Source organism: Coregonus clupeaformis, unplaced genomic scaffold (assembly GCF_020615455.1).
Source record: "Coregonus clupeaformis isolate EN_2021a unplaced genomic scaffold, ASM2061545v1 scaf0060, whole genome shotgun sequence".
Taxonomy (NCBI): domain Eukaryota; kingdom Metazoa; phylum Chordata; class Actinopteri; order Salmoniformes; family Salmonidae; genus Coregonus; species Coregonus clupeaformis.
Genome location: NW_025533515.1, coordinates 648,581 through 670,056, shown reverse-complemented (window position 1 = coordinate 670,056; position 21,476 = coordinate 648,581). Strand labels below are relative to the sequence as shown.

General features: G+C 44.1%; 2 protein-coding genes across 12 annotated transcripts in view; one reads left to right on the top strand and one right to left on the bottom strand.

The window, feature by feature from the left end:
- Nucleotides 1–4,092: 4,092 nt before the first annotated feature.
- LOC121555337 lies at nucleotides 4,093–8,166 on the top strand. 10 transcript variants are annotated; one of them, XR_006658170.1, is made up of 4 exons: nucleotides 4,093–5,688; nucleotides 6,049–6,156; nucleotides 6,291–6,326; nucleotides 6,435–8,166. XR_006658170.1 is itself a non-coding variant. In XM_045212890.1 (4 exons), exons 2-4 carry the CDS (start codon nucleotides 5,058–5,060, stop codon nucleotides 6,539–6,541), a joined length of 1,026 nt encoding a protein of 341 aa, XP_045068825.1. In that variant the 5' UTR covers nucleotides 4,093–4,834; nucleotides 5,051–5,057; the 3' UTR covers nucleotides 6,542–8,166. The 10 variants fall into 10 exon arrangements, 4 of the variants coding, with proteins under 4 accessions (XP_045068825.1, XP_045068824.1, XP_045068823.1 ...); XM_045212890.1 differs by having other exon boundaries at nucleotides 4,093–4,834; nucleotides 5,051–5,688; nucleotides 6,049–6,192; nucleotides 6,291–8,166; XM_045212889.1 differs by having other exon boundaries at nucleotides 4,093–4,906; nucleotides 5,051–5,688; nucleotides 6,049–6,192; nucleotides 6,291–8,166.
- Nucleotides 8,167–9,207: 1,041 nt separating this feature from the next.
- The window catches only part of dnaaf9 (dynein axonemal assembly factor 9), a 207,122-nt gene continuing 194,853 nt past the window's right edge, over nucleotides 9,208–21,476 (bottom strand). The window contains exons 28-35 of one of the 2 annotated variants that reach the window (XM_045212884.1): nucleotides 20,937–21,110; nucleotides 20,753–20,839; nucleotides 18,359–18,465; nucleotides 17,323–17,397; nucleotides 12,132–12,313; nucleotides 10,773–10,838; nucleotides 9,625–9,718; nucleotides 9,208–9,514 (exon numbers count right to left, since the gene is read on the bottom strand). In XM_045212884.1, the coding sequence (XP_045068819.1) occupies nucleotides 9,408–9,514; nucleotides 9,625–9,718; nucleotides 10,773–10,838; nucleotides 12,132–12,313; nucleotides 17,323–17,397; nucleotides 18,359–18,465; nucleotides 20,753–20,839; nucleotides 20,937–21,110 (892 nt within the window). In that variant the 3' untranslated portion in view covers nucleotides 9,208–9,407. Of the gene's footprint in view, nucleotides 9,515–9,624; nucleotides 9,719–10,772; nucleotides 10,839–12,131; nucleotides 12,314–17,322; nucleotides 17,398–18,358; nucleotides 18,767–20,752; nucleotides 20,840–20,936; nucleotides 21,111–21,476 lie in introns of those variants that run through there. The other variant, XM_045212886.1, reaches the window with a different exon arrangement.

Here is a 21,476-nt window from a genome sequence, read left to right as displayed (position 1 = left end):
AGGCTTGGTATAGATGGACTGTATGATGACAGGCTTGGTATAGATGGACTGTATGATGACAGGCTTGGTATAGAGGGACTGTATGATGACAGGCTTGGTATAGATGGACTGTATGATGACAGGCTTGGTATAGAGGGACTGTATGATGACAGGCTTGGTATAGATGGACTGTATGATGACAGGCTTGGTATAGAGGGACTGTATGATGACAGGCTTGGTATAGAGGGACTGTATGATGACAGGCTTGGTATAGATGGACTGTATGATGACAGGCTTGGTATAGATGGACTGTATGATGACAGGCTTGGTATAGATGGACTGTATGATGACAGGCTTGGTATAGAGGGACTGTATGATGACAGGCTTGGTATAGATGGACTGTATGATGACAGGCTTGGTATAGATGGACTGTATGATGACAGGCTTGGTATAGATGGACTGTATGATGACAGGCTTGGTATAGAGGGACTGTATGATGACAGGCTTGGTATAGATGGACTGTATGATGACAGGCTTGGTATAGAGGGACTGTATGATGACAGGCTTGGTATAGATGGACTGTATGATGACAGGCTTGGTATAGATGGACTGTATGATGACAGGCTTGGTATAGAGGGACTGTATGATGACAGGCTTGGTATAGATGGACTGTATGATGACAGGCTTGGTATAGATGGACTGTATGATGACAGGCTTGGTATAGAGGGACTGTATGATGACAGGCTTGGTATAGATGGACTGTATGATGACAGGCTTGGTATAGATGGACTGTATGATGACAGGCTTGGTATAGAGGGACTGTATGATGACAGGCTTGGTATAGATGGACTGTATGATGACAGGCTTGGTATAGAGGGACTGTATGATGACAGGCTTGGTATAGATGGACTGTATGATGACAGGCTTGGTATAGATGGACTGTATGATGACAGGCTTGGTATAGAGGGACTGTATGATGACAGGCTTGGTATAGATGGACTGTATGATGACAGGCTTGGTATAGAGGGACTGTATGATGACAGGCTTGGTATAGATGGACTGTATGATGACAGGCTTGGTATAGATGGACTGTATGATGACAGGCTTGGTATAGATGGACTGTATGATGACAGGCTTGGTATAGATGGACTGTATGATGACAGGCTTGGTATAGAGGGACTGTATGATGACAGGCTTGGTATAGATGGACTGTATGATGACAAGCTTGGTATAGATGGACTGTATGATGACAGGCTTGGTATAGAGGGACTGTATGATGACAGGCTTGGTATAGATGGACTGTATGATGACAGGCTTGGTATAGAGGGACTGTATGATGACAGGCTTGGTATAGATGGACTGTATGATGACAGGCTTGGTATAGAGGGACTGTATGATGACAGGCTTGGTATAGAGGGACTGTATGATGACAGGCTTGGTATAGATGGACTGTATGGTGACAGGCTTGGTATAGAGGGACTGTATGATGACAGGCTTGGTATAGATGGACTGTATGATGACAGGCTTGGTATAGAGGGACTGTATGATGACAGGCTTGGTATGGATGGACTGTATGATGACAGGCTTGGTATAGATGGACTGTATGATGACAGGCTTGGTATAGATGGACTGTATGATGACAGGCTTGGTATAGAGGGACTGTATGATGACAGGCTTGGTATGGATGGACTGTATGATGACAGGCTTGGTATAGATGGACTGTATGATGACAGGCTTGGTATAGAGGGACTGTATGATGACAGGCTTGGTATAGATGGACTGTATGATGACAGGCTTGGTATAGATGGACTGTATGATGACAGGCTTGGTATAGATGGACTGTATGATGACAGGCTTGGTATAGAGGGACTGTATGATGACAGGCTTGGTATAGATGGACTGTATGATGACAGGCTTGGTATAGATGGACTGTATGATGACAGGCTTGGTATAGATGGACTGTATGATGACAGGCTTGGTCAGTCAGACAGATATACTGTAGAACTAGTATTGTAGTAGTGTAGTACTAGTATTGTAGTAGTGTAGTACTAGTATTGTAGTAGTGTAGTACTAGTAGTGTAGTAGTGCAGTACTAGTATTGTAGTAGTGTAGTACTAGTATTGTAGTAGTGCAGTACTAGTATTGTAGTAGTGTAGTACTAGTATTGCAGTAGTGTAGTACTAGTATTGTAGTAGTGTAGTACTAGTATTGTAGTAGTGCAGTACTAGTATTGTAGTAGTGCAGTACTAGTATTGTAGTAGTACAGTACTAGTATTGTAGTAGTACAGTACTAGTATTGTAGTAGTGTAGTACTAGTATTGAAGTAGTGCAGTACTAGTATTGTAGTAGTGTAGTACTAGTATTGTAGTAGTGCAGTACTAGTATTGTAGTAGTGCAGTACTAGTATTGTAGTAGTGTAGTACTAGTATTGTAGTAGTGTAGTACTAGTATTGTAGTAGTGTAGTACTAGTATTGTAGTAGTGTAGTACTAGTATTGTAGTAGTGTAGTACTAGTATTGTAGTGGTGCAGTACTAGTATTGTAGTAGTGTAGTACTAGTATTGTAGTAGTGCAGTACTAGTATTGTAGTAGTGCAGTACTAGTATTGTAGTAGAGCAGTATTAGTATTGTAGTAGTGCAGTACTAGTATTGTAGTAGTGCAGTACTAGTATTGTAGTAGTGTAGTACTAGTATTGTAGTAGTGCAGTACTAGTATTGTAGTAGTGTAGTACTAGTATTGTAGTAGTGCAGTACTAGTATTGTAGTAGTGTAGTACTAGTATTGTAGTAGTGTAGTACTAGTATTGTAGTAGTGCAGTACTAGTATTGTAGTAGTGCAGTACTAGTATTGTAGTAGTGCAGTACTAGTATTGTAGTAGTGTAGTACTAGTATTGTAGTAGTGCAGTACTAGTATTGTAGTAGTGCAGTACTAGTATTGTAGTAGTGTAGTACTAGTATTGTAGTAGTGCAGTACTAGTATTGTAGTAGTGCAGTACTAGTATTGTAGTAGTGTAGTACTAGTATTGTAGTAGTGCAGTACTAGTATTGTAGTAGTGCAGTACTAGTATTGTAGTAGTGTAGTACTAGTATTGTAGTAGTGCAGTACTAGTATTGTAGTAGTGTAGTACTAGTATTGTAGTAGTGTAGTACTAGTATTGTAGTAGTGCAGTACTAGTATTGTAGTAGTGTAGTACTAGTATTGTAGTAGTGCAGTACTAGTATTGTAGTAGTGTAGTACTAGTATTGTAGTAGTGTAGTACTAGTATTGTAGTAGTGCAGTACTAGTATTGTAGTAGTGTAGTACTAGTATTGTAGTAGTGCAGTACTAGTATTGTAGTAGTGTAGTACTAGTATTGTAGTAGTGCAGTACTAGTATTGTAGTAGTGTAGTACTAGTATTGTAGTAGTGCAGTACTAGTATTGTAGTAGTGTAGTACTAGTATTGTAGTAGTGCAGTACTAGTATTGTAGCAGTGTAGTACTAGTATTGTAGTAGTGCAGTACTAGTATTGTAGTAGTGTAGTACTAGTATTGTAGTAGTGTAGTACTAGTATTGTAGTAGTGCAGTACTAGTATTGTAGTAGTGTAGTACTAGTATTGTAGTAGTGTAGTACTATTATTGTAGTAGTGCAGTACTAGTATTGTAGTAGTGCAGTACTAGTATTGTAGTAGTGTAGTACTAGTATTGTAGTAGTGTAGTACTAGTATTGTAGTAGTGCAGTACTAGTATTGTAGTAGTGTAGTACTAGTATTGTAGTAGTGCAGTACTAGTATTGTAGTAGTGTAGTACTAGTATTGTAGTAGTGTAGTACTAGTATTGTAGTAGTGCAGTACTAGTATTGTAGTAGTGTAGTACTAGTATTGTAGTAGTGCAGTACTAGTATTGTAGTAGTGTAGTACTAGTATTGTAGTAGTGCAGTACTAGTATTGTAGTAGTGTAGTACTAGTATTGTAGTAGTGCAGTACTAGTATTGTAGTAGTGTAGTACTAGTATTGTAGTAGTGCAGTACTAGTATTGTAGTAGTGTAGTACTAGTATTGTAGTAGTGCAGTACTAGTATTGTAGTAGTGTAGTACTAGTATTGTAGTAGTGCAGTACTAGTATTGTAGTAGTGTAGTACTAGTATTGTAGTAGTGTAGTACTAGTATTGTAGTAGTGCAGTACTAGTATTGTAGTAGCATAGTACTAGTATTGTCTGAGTGGATGGTTCTACTATAGATGTAGTCCTGAAGGAACATGTACGATGCCTCCACAACACACCACATCCTAACAATATCAGGATGTTGCATGAACATGACATCCGCGGTGAATATCATGTAGTGTGGACGCAGCTTAAATCCCATCTATCTAACAGGTAGTGGACGCAGCTTAAATCCCATCTATCTAACAGGTAGTGGATGCAGCTTAAATCCCATCTATCTAACAGGTAGTGGACACAGCTTAAATCCCATCTATCTAACAGGTAGTGGACACAGCTTAAATCCCATCTATCTAACAGGTAGTGGACGCAGCTTAAATCCCATCTATCTAACAGGTAGTGGATGCAGCTTAAATCCCATCTATCTAACAGGTAGTGGACACAGCTTAAATCCCATCTATCTAACAGGTAGTGGACGCAGCTTAAATCCCATCTATCTAACAGGTAGTGGATGCAGCTTAAATCCCATCTATCTAACAGGTAGTGGACACAGCTTAAATCCCATCTATCTAACAGGTAGTGGACGCAGCTTAAATCCCATCTATCTAACAGGTAGTGGATGCAGCTTAAATCCCATCTATCTAACAGGTAGTGGACACAGCTTAAATCCCATCTATCTAACAGGTAGTGGACACAGCTTAAATCCCATCTATCTAACAGGTAGTGGACGCAGCTTAAATCCCATCTATCTAACAGGTAGTGGACACAGCTTAAATCCCATCTATCTAACAGGTAGTGGACGCAGCTTAAATCCCATCTATCTAACAGGTAGTGGACACCGCTTAAATCCCATCTATCTAACAGGTAGTGGACACAGCTTAAATCCCATCTATCTAACAGGTAGTGGACACAGCTTAAATCCCATCTATCTAACAGGTAGTGGATGCAGCTTAAGTCCCATCACCAGGAACATCACATGACAGGTGGTCCTGAGAGAACATGTAAGACACCTCCACCATCCATCTATCTAACAGGTAGTGGACGCAGCTTAAATCCCATCTATCTAACAGGTAGTGGACACAGCTTAAATCCCATCTATCTAACAGGTAGTGGACACAGCTTAAATCCCATCTATCTAACAGGTAGTGGACGCAGCTTAAATCCCATCTATCTAACAGGTAGTGGACACAGCTTAAATCCCATCTATCTAACAGGTAGTGGACACAGCTTAAATCCCATCTATCTAACAGGTAGTGGATGCAGCTTAAATCCCATCTATCTAACAGGTAGTGGACACAGCTTAAATCCCATCTATCTAACAGGTAGTGGACACAGCTTAAATCCCATCTATCTAACAGGTAGTGGACGCAGCTTAAATCCCATCTATCTAACAGGTAGTGGACACAGCTTAAATCCCATCTATCTAACAGGTAGTGGACGCAGCTTAAATCCCATCTATCTAACAGGTAGTGGACACAGCTTAAATCCCATCTATCTAACAGGTAGTGGACGCAGCTTAAATCCCATCTATCTAACAGGTAGTGGACGCAGCTTAAATCCCATCTATCTAACAGGTAGTGGACGCAGCTTAAATCCCATCTATCTAACAGGTAGTGGACACAGCTTAAATCCCATCTATCTAACAGGTAGTGGACGCAGCTTAAATCCCATCTATCTAACAGGTAGTGGACACAGCTTAAATCCCATCTATCTAACAGGTAGTGGACGCAGCTTAAATCCCATCTATCTAACAGGTAGTGGACACAGCTTAAATCCCATCTATCTAACAGGTAGTGGACACAGCTTAAATCCCATCTATCTAACAGGTAGTGGACACAGCTTAAATCCCATCTATCTAACAGGTAGTGGATGCAGCTTAAGTCCCATCACATCAACAGGTGGTCCTGAGAGTTCCTCCACCATCTATCTAACAGGTAGTGGACGCAGCTTAAATCCCATCTATCTAACAGGTAGTGGACGCAGCTTAAATCCCATCTATCTAACAGGTAGTGGACACAGCTTAAATCCCATCTATCTAACAGGTAGTGGACACAGCTTAAATCCCATCTATCTAACAGGTAGTGGATGCAGCTTAAGTCCCATCACCAGGAACATCACATGACAGGTGGTCCTGAGAGAACATGTAAGACACCTCCACCATCCATCTATCTAACAGGTAGTGGACGCAGCTTAAATCCCATCTATCTAACAGGTAGTGGACGCAGCTTAAATCCCATCTATCTAACAGGTAGTGGACACAGCTTAAATCCCATCTATCTAACAGGTAGTGGACGCAGCTTAAATCCCATCTATCTAACAGGTAGTGGATGCAGCTTAAGTCCCACATCAAGGAACTGCATGTGGTCAACACCACCACTAAAGACCCTGACCATCCCTGTAGACACCACTACTAACCCATCCCTGTAATATCCCACTACTAACCCATCCCTGTAGACACCACTACTAACCCATCCCTGTAATATCCCACTACTAACCCATCCCTGTAATATCCCACTACTAACCCATCCCTGTAATATCCCACTACTAACCCATCCCTGTAGACACCACCACTAAAGACCCTGACCATCCCTGTAATACACCACTACTAACCCATCCCTGTAATACACCACTACTAACCCATCCCTGTAGACACCACTACTAACCCATCCCTGTAGACACCACTACTAACCCATCCCTGTAGACACCACTACTAACCCATCCCTGTAGACACCACTACTAACCCATCCCTGTAGACACCACTACTAACCCATCCCTGTAATATCCCACTACTAACCCATCCCTGTAGACACCACTACTAACCCATCCCTGTAGACACCACTACTAACCCATCCCTGTAGACACCACTACTAACCCATCCCTGTAGACACCACTACTAACCCATCCCTGTAGACACCACTACTAACCCATCCCTGTAGACACCACTACTAACCCATCTCAGTAATACACCACTACTAACCCATCCCTGTAGACACCACTACTAACCCATCCCTGTAGACACCACTACTAACCCATCCCTGTAATACACCACTACTAACCCATCCCTGTAGACACCACTACTAACCCATCCCTGTAGACACCACTACTAACCCATCTCAGTAATACACCACTACTAACCCATCCCTGTAGACACCACTACTAACCCATCCCTGTAGACACCACTACTAACCCATCCCTGTAATACACCACTACTAACCCATCCCTGTAGACACCACTACTAACCCATCCCTGTAGACACTACTACTAACCCATCCCTGTAATACACCACTACTAACCCATCCCTGTAATATCCCACTACTAACCCATCCCTGTAGACACCACTACTAACCCATCCCTGTAGACACCACTACTAACCCATCCCTGTAGACACCACTACTAACCCATCCCTGTAGACACCACTACTAACCCATCCCTGTAGACACCACTACTAACCCATCCCTGTAGACACCAGTCCTACCCTCCCCACCCTCAACCCAAACCCTCCTAACCCAGCCCAAACTGGCCTCATCCCCATTCCAACCAGTAGCCCACCCACATCATGACATTATGCTACTGAGGATGGAGAGATGAGGGATCCAGCCCTGACCGTGTTGCTATGCTGACTAGAGCTGTGTGCTGGTCTAGCTAGTAGTTCCAGTTTCTATCACCACACCAGGCAGATACAGAGAGCAGCTAACTAACAGGTGGGCTGTAGATCGTATGACCGGTCAGGAAAGGAGACGAGAGAGGAGAGCGTTTCTTGGGATACCCCTTAGGGAACCAGTGGAGTCCCGCCAACAGCCAGGCTACAAATCCAACCAATTCTCCTGGCCTATTAGAAACCTCCCTAGCACTAGAATGATACTGACTGACACTGGAAAGTTGAACCTGTCATCTGGAAGGAAAGCTTGTACTCTCTCGCCATAATAATGTCTTGATTCAGTTATGTTTATCACCCATATATGTATGGTATAGTGGAGGTTACAGTATGTATGGTATAGTGGAGGTTACAGTATGTATGGTATAGTGGAGGTTACAGTATGTATGGTATAGTGGAGGTTACAGTATGTATGGTATAGTGGAGGTTACAGTATGTATGGTATAGTGGAGGTTACAGTATGTATGTATATTATGTAGAGTGAGGTTACAGTATGTATGGTATAGTGGAGGTTACAGTATGTATGGTATAGTGGAGGTTACAGTATGTATGGTATAGTGGAGGTTACAGTATGTATGGTATAGTGGAGGTTACAGTATGTATGGTATAGTGGAGGTTACAGTATGTATGGTATAGTGGAGGTTACAGTATGTATGGTATAGTGGAGGTTACAGTATGTATGGTATAGTGGAGGTTACAGTATGTATGGTATAGTGGAGGTTACAGTATGTATGGTATAGTGGAGGTTACAGTATGTATGGTATAGTGGAGGTTACAGTATGTATGGTATAGTGGAGGTTACAGTATGTATGGTATAGTGGAGGTTACAGTATGTATGGTATAGTGGAGGTTACAGTATGTATGGTATAGTGGAGGTTACAGTATGTATGGTATAGTGGAGGTTACAGTATGTATGGTATAGTGGAGGTTACAGTATGTATGGTATAGTGGAGGTTACAGTATGTATGGTATAGTGGAGGTTACAGTATGTATGGTATAGTGGAGGTTACAGTATGTATGGTATAGTGGAGGTTACAGTATGTATGGTATAGTGGAGGTTACAGTATGTATGGTATAGTGGAGGTTACAGTATGTATGGTATAGTGGAGGTTACAGTATGTATGGTATAGTGGAGGTTACAGTATGTATGGTATAGTGGAGGTTACAGTATGTATGGTATAGTGGAGGTTACAGTATGTATGGTATAGTGGAGGTTACAGTATGTATGGTATAGTGGAGGTTACAGTATGTATGGTATAGTGGAGGTTACAGTATGTATGGTATAGTGGAGGTTACAGTATGTATGGTATAGTGGAGGTTACAGTATGTATGGTATAGTGGAGGTTACAGTATGTATGGTATAGTGGAGGTTACAGTATGTATGGTATAGTGGAGGTTACAGTATGTATGGTATAGTGGAGGTTACAGTATGTATGGTATAGTGGAGGTTACAGTATGTATGGTATAGTGGAGGTTACAGTATGTATGGTATAGTGGAGGTTACAGTATGTATGGTAATAGTCTCCCTGCCCCACTCCCCCATGTTTCCCTTTGAGATGTGCTGAGAAGGAGAGGACAAACAGTAAAAGGACGAGACAGACGACCTCTAACCCTAACCCTGGGGGTCATTAGGGGTCACTAAGGGTCAAACAGGTCATGGTGCTGCTGCTGGTCCAGCCGATTGTTGAAGAGGTCGATCTCTCTGTTGGCCTCCTCAACATACTCCGCTATGAACTGGTCCATTTCTGCAGGGGCTTAATGTAAGGACAGCTAAACCAACGATAGTAGGTCTGTATAAGATGCTATGGTTTTACAATGGTTGTGTTGAGGACAGACAGTAGCGATAAAAGGATACGTGGATGGAAGTTGTTCTTTTCTCCAAAGAAACTGACATACTGTTGTCCATTGTAGAAGAAGCCTGGAGGTAAAGGGTCCAGATGTCTCTTCACCTGAACACAGAAACACACAGACAGACAGACAGACAGACAGAAAGACAGACAGGCAGACAGGCAGACAGACAGGCAGGTAGACAGACAGACAGGCAGGTAGACAGACAGGCAGGTAGACAGACAGGCAGGTAGACAGACAGGCAGAAAGGTAGACAGACAAACAGACAGGAAGGTAGACAGACAAACAGACAGACAGGCAGACAGACAGACAGACAGGCAGGTAGACAGGCAGGCAGGTAGACAGACAGACAGGCAGGTAGACAGACAGACAGGCAGGCAGACAGACAAACAGACAGACAGACAGACAGACAGACAGGCAGGTAGACAGACAGACAGGCAGACAGACAGACAGACAGACAGACAGACAGGCAGACAGACAGACAGGCAGGTAGACAGGCAGGCAGGTAGACAGACAGACAGGCAGGTAGACAGACAGGCAGGTAGACAGACAAACAGACAGACAGACAGACAGACAGACAGGCAGGTAGACAGACAAACAGACAGACAGACAGACAGGCAGACAGACAGACAGGCAGGCAGACAGACAGACAGGCAGACAGACAGGCAGGTAGACAGACAAACAGACAGGCAGGTAGACAGACAAACAGACCGGCAGGTAGACAGACAAACAGACAGGCAGGTAGACAGACAAACAGACAGACAGACAGACAGACAGACATGTAGACAGGCAGGTAGACAGACAGACAGACAGGCAGGTAGACAGACAAACAGACAGACAGGCAGACAGACAGACAGGTAGACAGGCAGACAGACAGGCAGGTAGACAGACAAACAGACAGGCAGGTAGACAGACAGGCAGGTAGACAGACAGACAGACAGGCAGACATGTAGACAGACAAACAGACAGACAGACAGGCAGGTAGACAGACAAACAGACAGACAGGCAGACAGACAGGCAGGTAGACAGGCAGGTAGCCAGGCAGGCAGACAGACAGACAGGCAGGTAGCCAGACAGACAGGCAGGCAGTTAGACAGACGGACAGGCGGGTAAAGAGAGATGATATATTATATATGATATTAGAGGAACACTCACATGGATGGTCCTGATCTCCTGAGGAGAGAGGCTCATCTGGGTCCTCTTCACCTTCCTCACCTCCTTCTGAAAACAAGACAACACCAAGATGACTCTATTACCTCTGATGTTAGTGACAATAACATCACTGTCTGCAACTTGTCTACAGCAGATGGTCAGTTAGATGGTCAGTTAGATGGTCAGTTAGATGGTCAGTTAGTTGGTCAGTTAGATGGTCAGTTAGATGGTCAGTTAGTTGGTCAGTTAGATGGTCAGTTCAGTTAGATGGTCAGTTCAGTTAGATGGTCAGTTCAGTTAGATGGTCAGTTAGATGGTCAGTTAGTTGGTCAGTTAGATGGTCAGTTCAGTTAGATGGTCAGTTCAGTTAGATGGTCAGTTCAGTTAGATGGTCAGTTCAGTTAGATGGTCAGTTCAGTTAGATGGTCAGTTCAGTTAGATGGTCAGTTCAGTTAGATGGTCAGTTCAGTTAGATGGTCAGTTAGATGGTCAGTTAGATGGTCAGTTCAGTTAGATGGTCAGTTAGATGGTCAGTTCAGTTAGATGGTCAGTTAGATGATCAGTTCAGTTAGATGGTCAGTTCAGTTAGATGGTCAGTTAGATGGTCAGTTAGATGGTCAGTTCAGTTAGATGGTCAGTTCAGTTAGATGGTCAGTTAGATGGTCAGTTAGATGGTCAGTTCAGTTAGATGGTCAGTTCAGTTAGATGGTCAGTTAGATGGTCAGTTAGATGGTCAGTTAGATGGTCAGTTAGATGGTCAGTTCAGTTAGATGGTCAGTTCAGTTAGATGGTCAGTTCAGTTAGATGGTCAGTTAGATGGTCAGTTCAGTTAGATGGTCAGTTCAGTTAGATGGTCAGTTAGATGGTCAGTTCAGTTAGATGGTCAGTTAGATGGTCAGTTCAGTTAGATGGTCAGTTAGATGGTCAGTTCAGTTAGATGGTCAGTTAGATGAGCTGTGAGTTCAAGTAGTTGGTCAGTTAGATGGTCAGTTCAGTTAGATGGTCAGTTAGATGGTCAGTTCAGTTAGATGGTCAGTTAGATGTCAGTTCAGTTAGTTGGTCAGTTAGATGGTCAGTTAGATGAGCTGTGAGTTCAAGTAGTTGGTCAGTTAGATGGACAGTTAGTTGGTCAGTTAGATGGACAGTTAGTTGGTCAGTTAGATGGACAGTTAGTTGGTCAGTTAGATGGACAGTTAGTTGGTCAGTTAGATGGTCAGTTAGTTGGACAGTTAGTTGGTCAGTTAGATGGACAGTTAGTTGGTCAGTTAGATGGTCAGTTAGTTGGTCAGTTAGATGGTCAGTTAGATGGTCAGTTAGATGAGTTGTGAGTTCAAGTAGTTGGTCAGTTAGTCAGTGTTGTACCTGTTTTACACATAACCTCAGCCAGTCCTTCAGGGCCTCCTGTGTCAATCCCACTCCATGGAACACCAGGAAGCATCCAGAGGGCTCCTGGTCTCCCTGGTGGCTGTCCCCCAGGGGCTGCTGGGTGATACAGAGGTTCCCACTCACAGTGTTGTAGCTCACCTCCATCATCCTCTCAGAGTCTGGAGAAGAACATGGAGATATATCAGCATCTCACTGACCTGGCTGATGGTCTAATGCCTGGTCTGATGGTCTAATGCCTGGTCTGATGGTCTAATGCCTGGTCTGATGGTCTAATGCCTGGTCTGATGGTCTAATGCCTGGTCTGATGGTCTAATGCCTGGTCTGATGGTCTAATGCCTGGTCTGATGGTCTAATGCCTGGTCTGATGGTCTAATGCCTGGTCTGATGGTCTAATGCCTGGTCTGATGGTCTAATGCCTGGTCTGATGGTCTAATGCCTGGTCTGATGGTCTAATGCCTGGTCTGATGGTCTAATGCCTGGTCTGATGGTCTAATGCCTGGTCTGATGGTCTAATGCCTGGTCTGATGGTCTAATGCCTGGTCTGATGGTCTAATGCCTGGTCTGATGGACCTACCACTGTGGCAGCTACATATACCAGACAGCATGCTGAGGATAAGGAGGGGTTCAGTGCTACAACATCCATCTATCCATGATCCAACTCCAGAATGACTCAAACAACATGGACCATTCAATGGAAGACATGAACAAACAAAATCAATGCAACTAGTGTAATTCAATGGACTGTAACTTAAAATTCACAGAAACTAGTAAGGAACACGCCTAGGATCATCAGCTACAGAATCATTCAACCTCCACATTTCAAACATCTGCTCTCTCTTCATTCTGCTCTCTCAGACACCTGCTCTCTCAGACATCTGCTCTCTCTTCATTCTGCTCTCTCAGACATCTGCTCTCTCAGACATCTGCTCTCTCAGACATCTGCTCTCTCAGACATCTGCTCTCTCAGACATCTGCTCTCTCTTCATTCTGCTCTCTCAGACATCTGCTCTCTCTTCATTCTGCTCTCTCAGACATCTGCTCTCTCAGACACCTGCTCTCTCAGACACCTGCTCTCTCTTCATTCTGCTCTCTCAGACATCTGCTCTCTCTTCATTCTGCTCTCTCAGACACCTGCTCTCTCTTCATTCTGCTCTCTCAGACACCTGCTCTCTCTTCATTCTGCTCTCTCAGACATCTGCTCTCTCTTCATTCTGCTCTCTCAGACACCTGCTCTCTCTTCATTCTGCTCTCTCAGACATCTGCTCTCTCAGACACCTGCACTCTCAGACACCTGCACTCTCAGACATCTGCTCTCTCTTCATTCTGCTCTCTCAGACACCTGCTCTCTCAGACACCTGCTCTCTCAGACATCTGCTCTCTCAGACATCTGCTCTCTCAGACATCTGCTCTCTCAGACATCTGCTCTCTCTTCATTCTGCTCTCTCAGACACCTGCTCTCTCAGACACCTGCTCTCTCAGACATCTGCTCTCTCAGACATCTGCTCTCTCAGACATCTGCTCTCTCTTCATTCTGCTCTCGCTCCTCATTCAACAACATCACATAAACAGTCCCCTGTAGCTCAGTTGGTAGAGCAGGGCCCTTGCAACGCCAGGGTTGTGGGTTCGTTTCCCACGGGGGGCCAGTATGAAAAATGTATGCACTCACTAACTGTAAGTCGCTCTGGATAAGAGCGTCTGCTAAATGACTAAAATGTAAAATGTAAAAATGTTTGTGAAGTTAACCAAACTAAACCAGTGGAGAATGAAGTTAACCAAACTAAACCAGTGGTTAGTGAAGTTAACCAAACTAAACCAGTGGAGAGTGAAGTTAACCAAACTAAACCAGTGGAGAGTGAAGTTAACCAAACTAAACCAGTGGAGAGTGAAGTTAACCAAACTAAACCAGTGGAGAGTGAAGTTAACCAAACTAAACCAGTGGAGAGTGAAGTTAACCAAACTAAACCAGTGGAGAGTGAAGTTAACCAAACTAAACCAGTGGAGAGTGAAGTTAACCAAACTAAACCAGTGGAGGGTGAAGTTAACCAAACTAAACCAGTGGAGAGTGAAGTTAACCAAACTAAACCAGTGGAGAGTGAAGTTAACCAAACTAAACCAGTGAGAGTGAAGTTAACCAAACTAAACCAGTGGAGAGTGAAGTTAACCAAACTAAACCAGTGGAGAGTGAAGTTAACCAAACTAAACCAGTGGAGAGTGAAGTTAACCAAACTAAACCAGTGGAGGGTGAAGTTAACCAAACTAAACCAGTGGAGAGTGAAGTTAACCAAACTAAACCAGTGGAGAGTGAAGTTAACCAAACTAAACCAGTGGAGAGTGAAGTTAACCAAACTAAACCAGTGGAGGGTGAAGTTAACCAAACTAAACCAGTGGAGAGTGAAGTTAACCAAACTAAACCAGTGGTTAGTGAAGTTAACTAAACTAAACCAGTGGTTAGTGAAGTTAACCAAACTAAACCAGTGGTTAGTGAAGTTAACTAAACTAAACCAGTGGAGAGTGAAGTTAACCAAACTAAACCAGTGGTTAGTGAAGTTAACTAAACTAAACCAGTGGTTAGTGAAGTTAACCAAACTAAACCAGTGGTTAGTGAAGTTAACTAAACTAAACCAGTGGTTAGTGAAGTTAACCAAACTAAACCAGTGGTTAGTGAAGTTAACTAAACTAAACCAGTGGAGAGTGAAGTTAACCAAACTAAACCAGTGGTTAGTGAAGTTAACTAAACTAAACCAGTGGAGAGTAAAGTTAACCAAACTAAACCAGTGGTTAGTGAAGTTAACCAAACTAAACCAGTGGTTAGTGAAGTTAACTAAACTAAACCAGTGGAGAGTGAAGTTAACCAAACTAAACCAGTGGTTTGTGAAGTTAACTAAACTAAACCAGTGGAGAGTGAAATTAACCAAACTAAACCAGTGGAGGGTGAAGTTAACCAAACTAAACCAGTGGAGAGTGAAGTTAACCAAACTAAACCAGTGGAGGGTGAAGTTAACCAAACTAAACCAGTGGAGAGTGAAGTTAACCAAACTAAACCAGTGGTTAGTGAAGTTAACCAAACTAAACCAGTGGAGAGTGAAGTTAACCAAACTAAACCAGTGGTTAGTGAAGTTAACCAAACTAAACCAGTGGAGAGTGAAGTTAACCAAACTAAACCAGTGGAGAGTGAAGTTAACCAAACTAAACCAGTGGAGAGTGAAGTTAACCAAACTAAACCAGTGGAGAGTGAAGTTAACCAAACTAAACCAGTGGAGAGTGAAGTTAACCAAACTAAACCAGTGGAGAGTGAAGTTAACCAAACTAAACCAGTGGAGAGTGAAGTTAACCAAACTAAACCAGTGGAGAGTGAAGTTAACTAAACTAAACCAGTGGAGAGTGAAGTTAACCAAACTAAACCAGTGGAGAGTGAAGTTAACCAAACTAAACCAGTGGAGAGTGAAGTTAACCAAACTAAACCAGTGGAGAGTGAAGTTAACCAAACTAAACCAGTGGAGAGTGAAGTTAACCAAACTAAACCAGTGGAGAGTGAAGTTAACCAAACTAAACCAGTGGAGAGTGAAGTTAACCAAACTAAACCAGTGGAGAGTGAAGTTAACCAAACTAAACCAGTGGAGAGTGAAGTTAACCAAACTAAACCAGTGGAGAGTGAAGTTAACCAAACTAAACCAGTGGAGAGTGAAGTTAACCAAACTAAACCAGTGGAGAGTGAAGTTAACCAAACTAAACCAGTGGAGAGTGAAGTTAACCAAACTAAACCAGTGGAGAGTGAAGTTAACCAAACTAAACCAGTGGAGAGTGAAGTTAACCAAACTAAACCAGTGGAGAGGGGAGTTAACCAAACTAAACCAGTGGTTAGTGAAGTTAACTAAACTAAACCAGTGGAGAGTGAAGTTAACCAAACTAAACCAGTGGAGAGTGAAGTTAACCAAACTAAACCAGTGGAGAGTGAAGTTAACCAAACTAAACCAGTGGAGAGTGAAGTTAACCAAACTAAACCAGTGGAGAGTGAAGTTAACCAAACTAAACCAGTGGAGAGTGAAGTTAACCAAACTAAACCAGTGGAGAGTGAAGTTAACCAAACTAAACCAGTGGAGAGTGAAGTTAACTAAACTAAACCAGTGGAGAGTGAAGTTAACCAAACTAAACCAGTGGAGAGTGAAGTTAACCAAACTAAACCAGTGGAGAGTGAAGTTAACCAAACTAAACCAGTGGAGAGTGAAGTTAACCAAACTAAACCAGTGGAGAGTGAAGTTAACCAAACTAAACCAGTGGAGAGTGAAGTTAACCAAACTAAACCAGTGGAGAGTGAAGTTAACCAAACTAAACCAGTGGAGAGTGAAGTTAACCAAACTAAACCAGTGGAGAGTGAAGTTAACCAAACTAAACCAGTGGAGAGTGAAGTTAACCAAACTAAACCAGTGGAGAGTGAAGTTAACCAAACTAAACCAGTGGAGAGTGAAGTTAACCAAACTAAACCAGTGGAGAGGGGAGTTAACCAAACTAAACCAGTGGTTAGTGAAGTTAACTAAACTAAACCAGTGGAGAGTGAAGTTAACCAAACTAAACCAGTGGAGAGTGAAGTTAACCAAACTAAACCAGTGGAGAGTGAAGTTAACCAAACTAAACCAGTGGAGAGGGGAGTTAACCAAACTAAACCAGTGGAGAGTGAAGTTAACCAAACTAAACCAGTGGAGAGTGAAGTTAACCAAACTAAACCAGTGGAGAGTGAAGTTAACCAAACTAAACCAGTGGAGAGGGGAGTTAACCAAACTAAACCAGTGGTTAGTGAAGTTAACTAAACTAAACCAGTGGAGAGTGAAGTTAACCAAACTAAACCAGTGGAGAGTGAAGTTAACCAAACTAAACCAGTGGAGAGTGAAGGAGTTTCCTACCATCAGCTGGTGCTGCCTGCCTTGAGGGCAAACATTTATCTTATAACAACCACAACTGGGAATGCAAGTACAGGTTAAATATTGACATTCATTTAGTATTACAGAAGACATCTGAAATAGTACCTGTATGATTATTGATAAGTAGTACAATAATACCTGTATGATTATTGATAAGTAGTACAACTAAACACGTCTACTCATCCATCACCATCAGAGTGATGTTGTGTTCTGTATATTGTCAGTGAGTGAGAATAACAGAGGAACCCTACCCGAGAAGAGGACCTTCCCCCAGATGTTGTAGACATTTCCTCTGAAAGGGTTTGGACTCAGAGCTGACTTGAAGGCTAGGGGGCAGAGAGAGACTGGTAGGATATCAAACTGTATCAAATATTTTACTGCATCATATACATGGTTAAGCATTGTATTGTACACTATATAGATCCTCAAAAAGTTATACAGCTGCACCATTGAGAGCATATTGACTAGATGCATCACCGCTTGGTATGACAACTGCTCGGCATCCGACCGCAAGGCACTATAGAAGGTAGTGCGTACGGCCCAGTACATCACTGGGGCCGAGCTCCCTGCGATCCAGGACCTCTATACCAGGCGGTGTCAGAGGAAGACCCTAAAAATTGTCAAAGACCACCCAAGTCATAGACTGTTCTCTCTGCTACCGCACGGCAAGCGGTACCGGAGCACCAAGTCTGGAACCAAAAGGTTCCTTAACAGTTTCTACCCCCAAGCCATAATACTGCTGAACAGTTCATGGCTCCCTGGACTATTTACATTTACCCCTTTTTTTATTTAATGACATTCTTGCACTGGCTCCATGCACACTCACTCACACATACTACACTGCCACTACAACCCACACACACTACATACGCTCACATACACACAGACACACGTTAACACATCCTGCTCCTCTCTGTTTATTATCTATGCCTAGTCTCTTTACTCCTATATGTTAACTCCACTACCTGGTACCCTGCACATTGACTTGGTAGTTCTGCTACATCTAGTCTATGGTCTCCTTATCTATTTATTTTCTTTCTTACTTTTTAACTCGGCTTTGTTGGTTAAGGGCTTGTAAGTAAGCATTTCACGGTAAGGTCTACTACACCTGTTGTATTCAGCACGTGACAAATACCATTTGATATAATTAAATCATTCCAATTCTATTGTACTGGAAATCTTTTAGGAACGTGTGCCATGTCATGACACCTCAGACTCCATATTAGGAGAGAATGGTCTTTATGTGTTCCACTTTATTGATTGATGTAATTATTAGGAGGTTCTTACCTTTACAGTGTGTCAGAAACAGAGGTCTCTCCAGGGGAAGGCTGAACATCACACACTGGTGGACCAGAGACAGGGACCCACAGCCACTGCTGAACCGGCCCTTACACCTGACAGACAGACACACAGCCACTGCTGAACCGGCCCTTACACCTGACAGACAGACACACAGCCACTGCTGAACCGGCCCTTACACCTGACAGACAGACACACAGCCACTGCTGAACCGGCCCTTACACCTGACAGACAGACACACAGCCACTGCTGAACCGGCCCTTACACCTGACAGACAGACACACAGCCACTGCTGAACCGGCCCTTACACCTGACAGACAGACACACAGCCACTGCTGAACCGGCCCTTACACCTGACAGACAGACACACAGCCACTGCTGAACCGGCCCTTACACCTGACAGACACACATTAAACCTTGTGACGGGCATTCATACATGCTGCATTGAGTAGGTCAAAAGGAGTCTCAGAGAATCCCTCTAATAGCAGATAATACCATGCTCTCGGCAGATACCCTGTGTTTCAGCTGCTTTTAGAACCAGTTCTAATGAGGCAAGCTGACCAATGAGGTGCCTTTTACTGAGGAGTGACTTCCGTCTGGCCACTCTACCATAAAGGCCTGATTGGTGGAGTGCTGCAGAGATGGTTGTCCTTCTGGAAGGTTCTCCCATCTCCACAGAGGAACTCTGGAGCTCTGTCAGAGTGACCATCGGGTCACCTCCCTGACCAAGGCCCTTCTACCCCGATTGCTCAGTTTGGCCGGGCGGCCAGCTCTAGGAAGAGTCTTGGTGGTCCCAAACTTCTTCCATTTAAGAATGATGGAGGCCACTATGTTCAATGCTGCAGACATTTTTTGGTACCCTTCCCCAGATCTGTGCCTCGACACAATCTTGTCTCGGAGCTCTACGGACAATTCCTTTTGACCTAATGGCTTGGTTTTTGCTCTGACATGCACTGTCAACTATGGGATCTTATATAGACAGGTGTGTGCCTTTCCAAATCATGTCCAATCAATTGAATTTACCACAGGTGGACTCCAATTAAGTTGTAGAAACATCAAGGATGATCAATGGAAACAGGATGCACCTGAGCTCAAATTCAAGTCTCATACCAAAGCATCTGAATACTTACGTAAATAATGTATGAGAGGGAGAAGAGAGAGGGAGAGGAGAGAGAGCTGGAGTAGAAAGCTGGAGGAGAGAGGGAGAGGATAGATAGAGCTGGAGGAGAGAGGGAGAGGAGAGAGGGAGAGGATATATAGAGCTGGAGGAGAGATGGAGAGGAGAGAGGGAGAGGAGAGCTAGAGCTGGAGGAGAGAGCTGGAGGAGAGAGGGAGAGGAGAGAGGGAGAGGATAGATAGAGCTGGAGGAGGAAGGGAGAGGAGAGAGGGAGAGGAGAGAGGGAGAGGAGAGCTAGAGCTGGAGGAGAGAGCTGGAGGAGAGAGGGAGAGGAGAGAGGGAGAGGATAGATAGAGCTGGAGGAGGGAGGGAGAGGAGAGAGGGAGAGGATATATAGAGCTGGAGGAGAGATGGAGAGGAGAGAGGGAGAGGAGAGAGGGAGAGGAGAGCTAGAGCTGGAGGAGAGAGCTGGAGGAGAGAGGGAGAGGATAGATAGAGCTGGAGGAGGGAGGGAGAGGAGAGAGGGAGAGGAGAGAGGGAGAGGAGAGCTAGAGCTGGAGGAGAGAGCTGGAGGAGAGAGGGAGATGATAGATAGAGCTGGAGGAGGGAGGGAGAGGAGAGAGGGAGAGGAGAGAGGGAGAGGAGAGAGGGAGAGGAGAGCTAGAGCTGGAGGAGGGAGGGAGAGGAGAGAGGGAGAGGATATATAGAGCTGGAGGAGAGATGGAGAGGAGAGAGGGAGAGGAGAGAGGGAGAGGAGAGAGGGAGAGGATAGATCGAGCGAGAGGATAGATCGAGCGAGAGGATAGATAAATCTGGAGGAGAGAGGGAGAGGAGAGAGGGAGAGGAGAGATAGAGGGGAAGGAGAGAGGGAGAGGAGAGAGGGAGAGGAGAGAGAGAGGAGAGAAGAAGAGGATAGATAGAGGGGAAGGAGAGAGGGAGAGGAGAGAAGGAGAGGATAGATAGACGGGAAGGAAAGAGGGAGAGGAGAGAGGGAGAGGATATATAGAGCTGGAGGAGAGATGGAGAGGAGAGAGGGAGAGGAGAGAGGGAGAGGAGAGAGGGAGAGGAGAGATAGAGCTGGGGGAGAGGAGAGATCGAGGGGAAGGAGAGAGGGAGAGGAGAGAGGGAGAGGAGAGATAGAGGGGAAGGAGAGAGGGAGAGGAGAGAGGGAGAGGAGAGATAGAGGGGAAGGAGAGAGGGAGAGGAGAGAGGGAGAGGAGAGATAGAGGGGAAGGAGAGAGGGAGAGAGGGAGAGATCATCTTACCAGCCAGGGTAGAGCAGGTAACGGGCTCTCATCATCTGAGCCTCAGAGAAGCTGCTCTCAGACATAATCATCTTCATATCCTCATTCCTATAGAAGGGAATGATGCATTGTTACACAAGGAACCATGATAATCACTGAAAGACTTCAGATTCAGATGAGGTAAGACTCCATCAGGCTAATCTACCTGGTAACAGCTCCTCTCTCTGCCAGGACAAAGACAGCGTTGGGATTGGCTGACCGGATCAGCTGTTGTATGCTTTGGAGGAGAGGGTTCTTCTGGTCTGCTGTCAGTCCAGTGAAGACGACTGTACTCACTATACCTTGGCTGCACTGCTCCACCAGCTTAGGGAAGACAAACCTATACAGGTAGAATCAGATATACATCAGTTATGGTACAGATGGGTTTAGTTCAGCATTAGGCTAATCACACCCAGTTAGCCCCATAGAAAGAGAACGGACGTCCCCATTTAAGTCAATGATGGCATAATGGGTGGACTGGCGGCCATTGCGATTGTACCCATAGAAGCAAAACAGGAAGTTTACCCATCAATCTGTGCTGTGATTTGTTGAATCAACTCAATTGACATTAAAAAAATTCCATTCCATTGCATGAGCCACATCAGTTAACATAGATATGGTTAAGAGGTCAATGGAACTCGACTGAAACAATGGAATTGCCATGGAAACGGGTGGGGTAAAAGGTGCCATGGAAACGGGTGGGGGA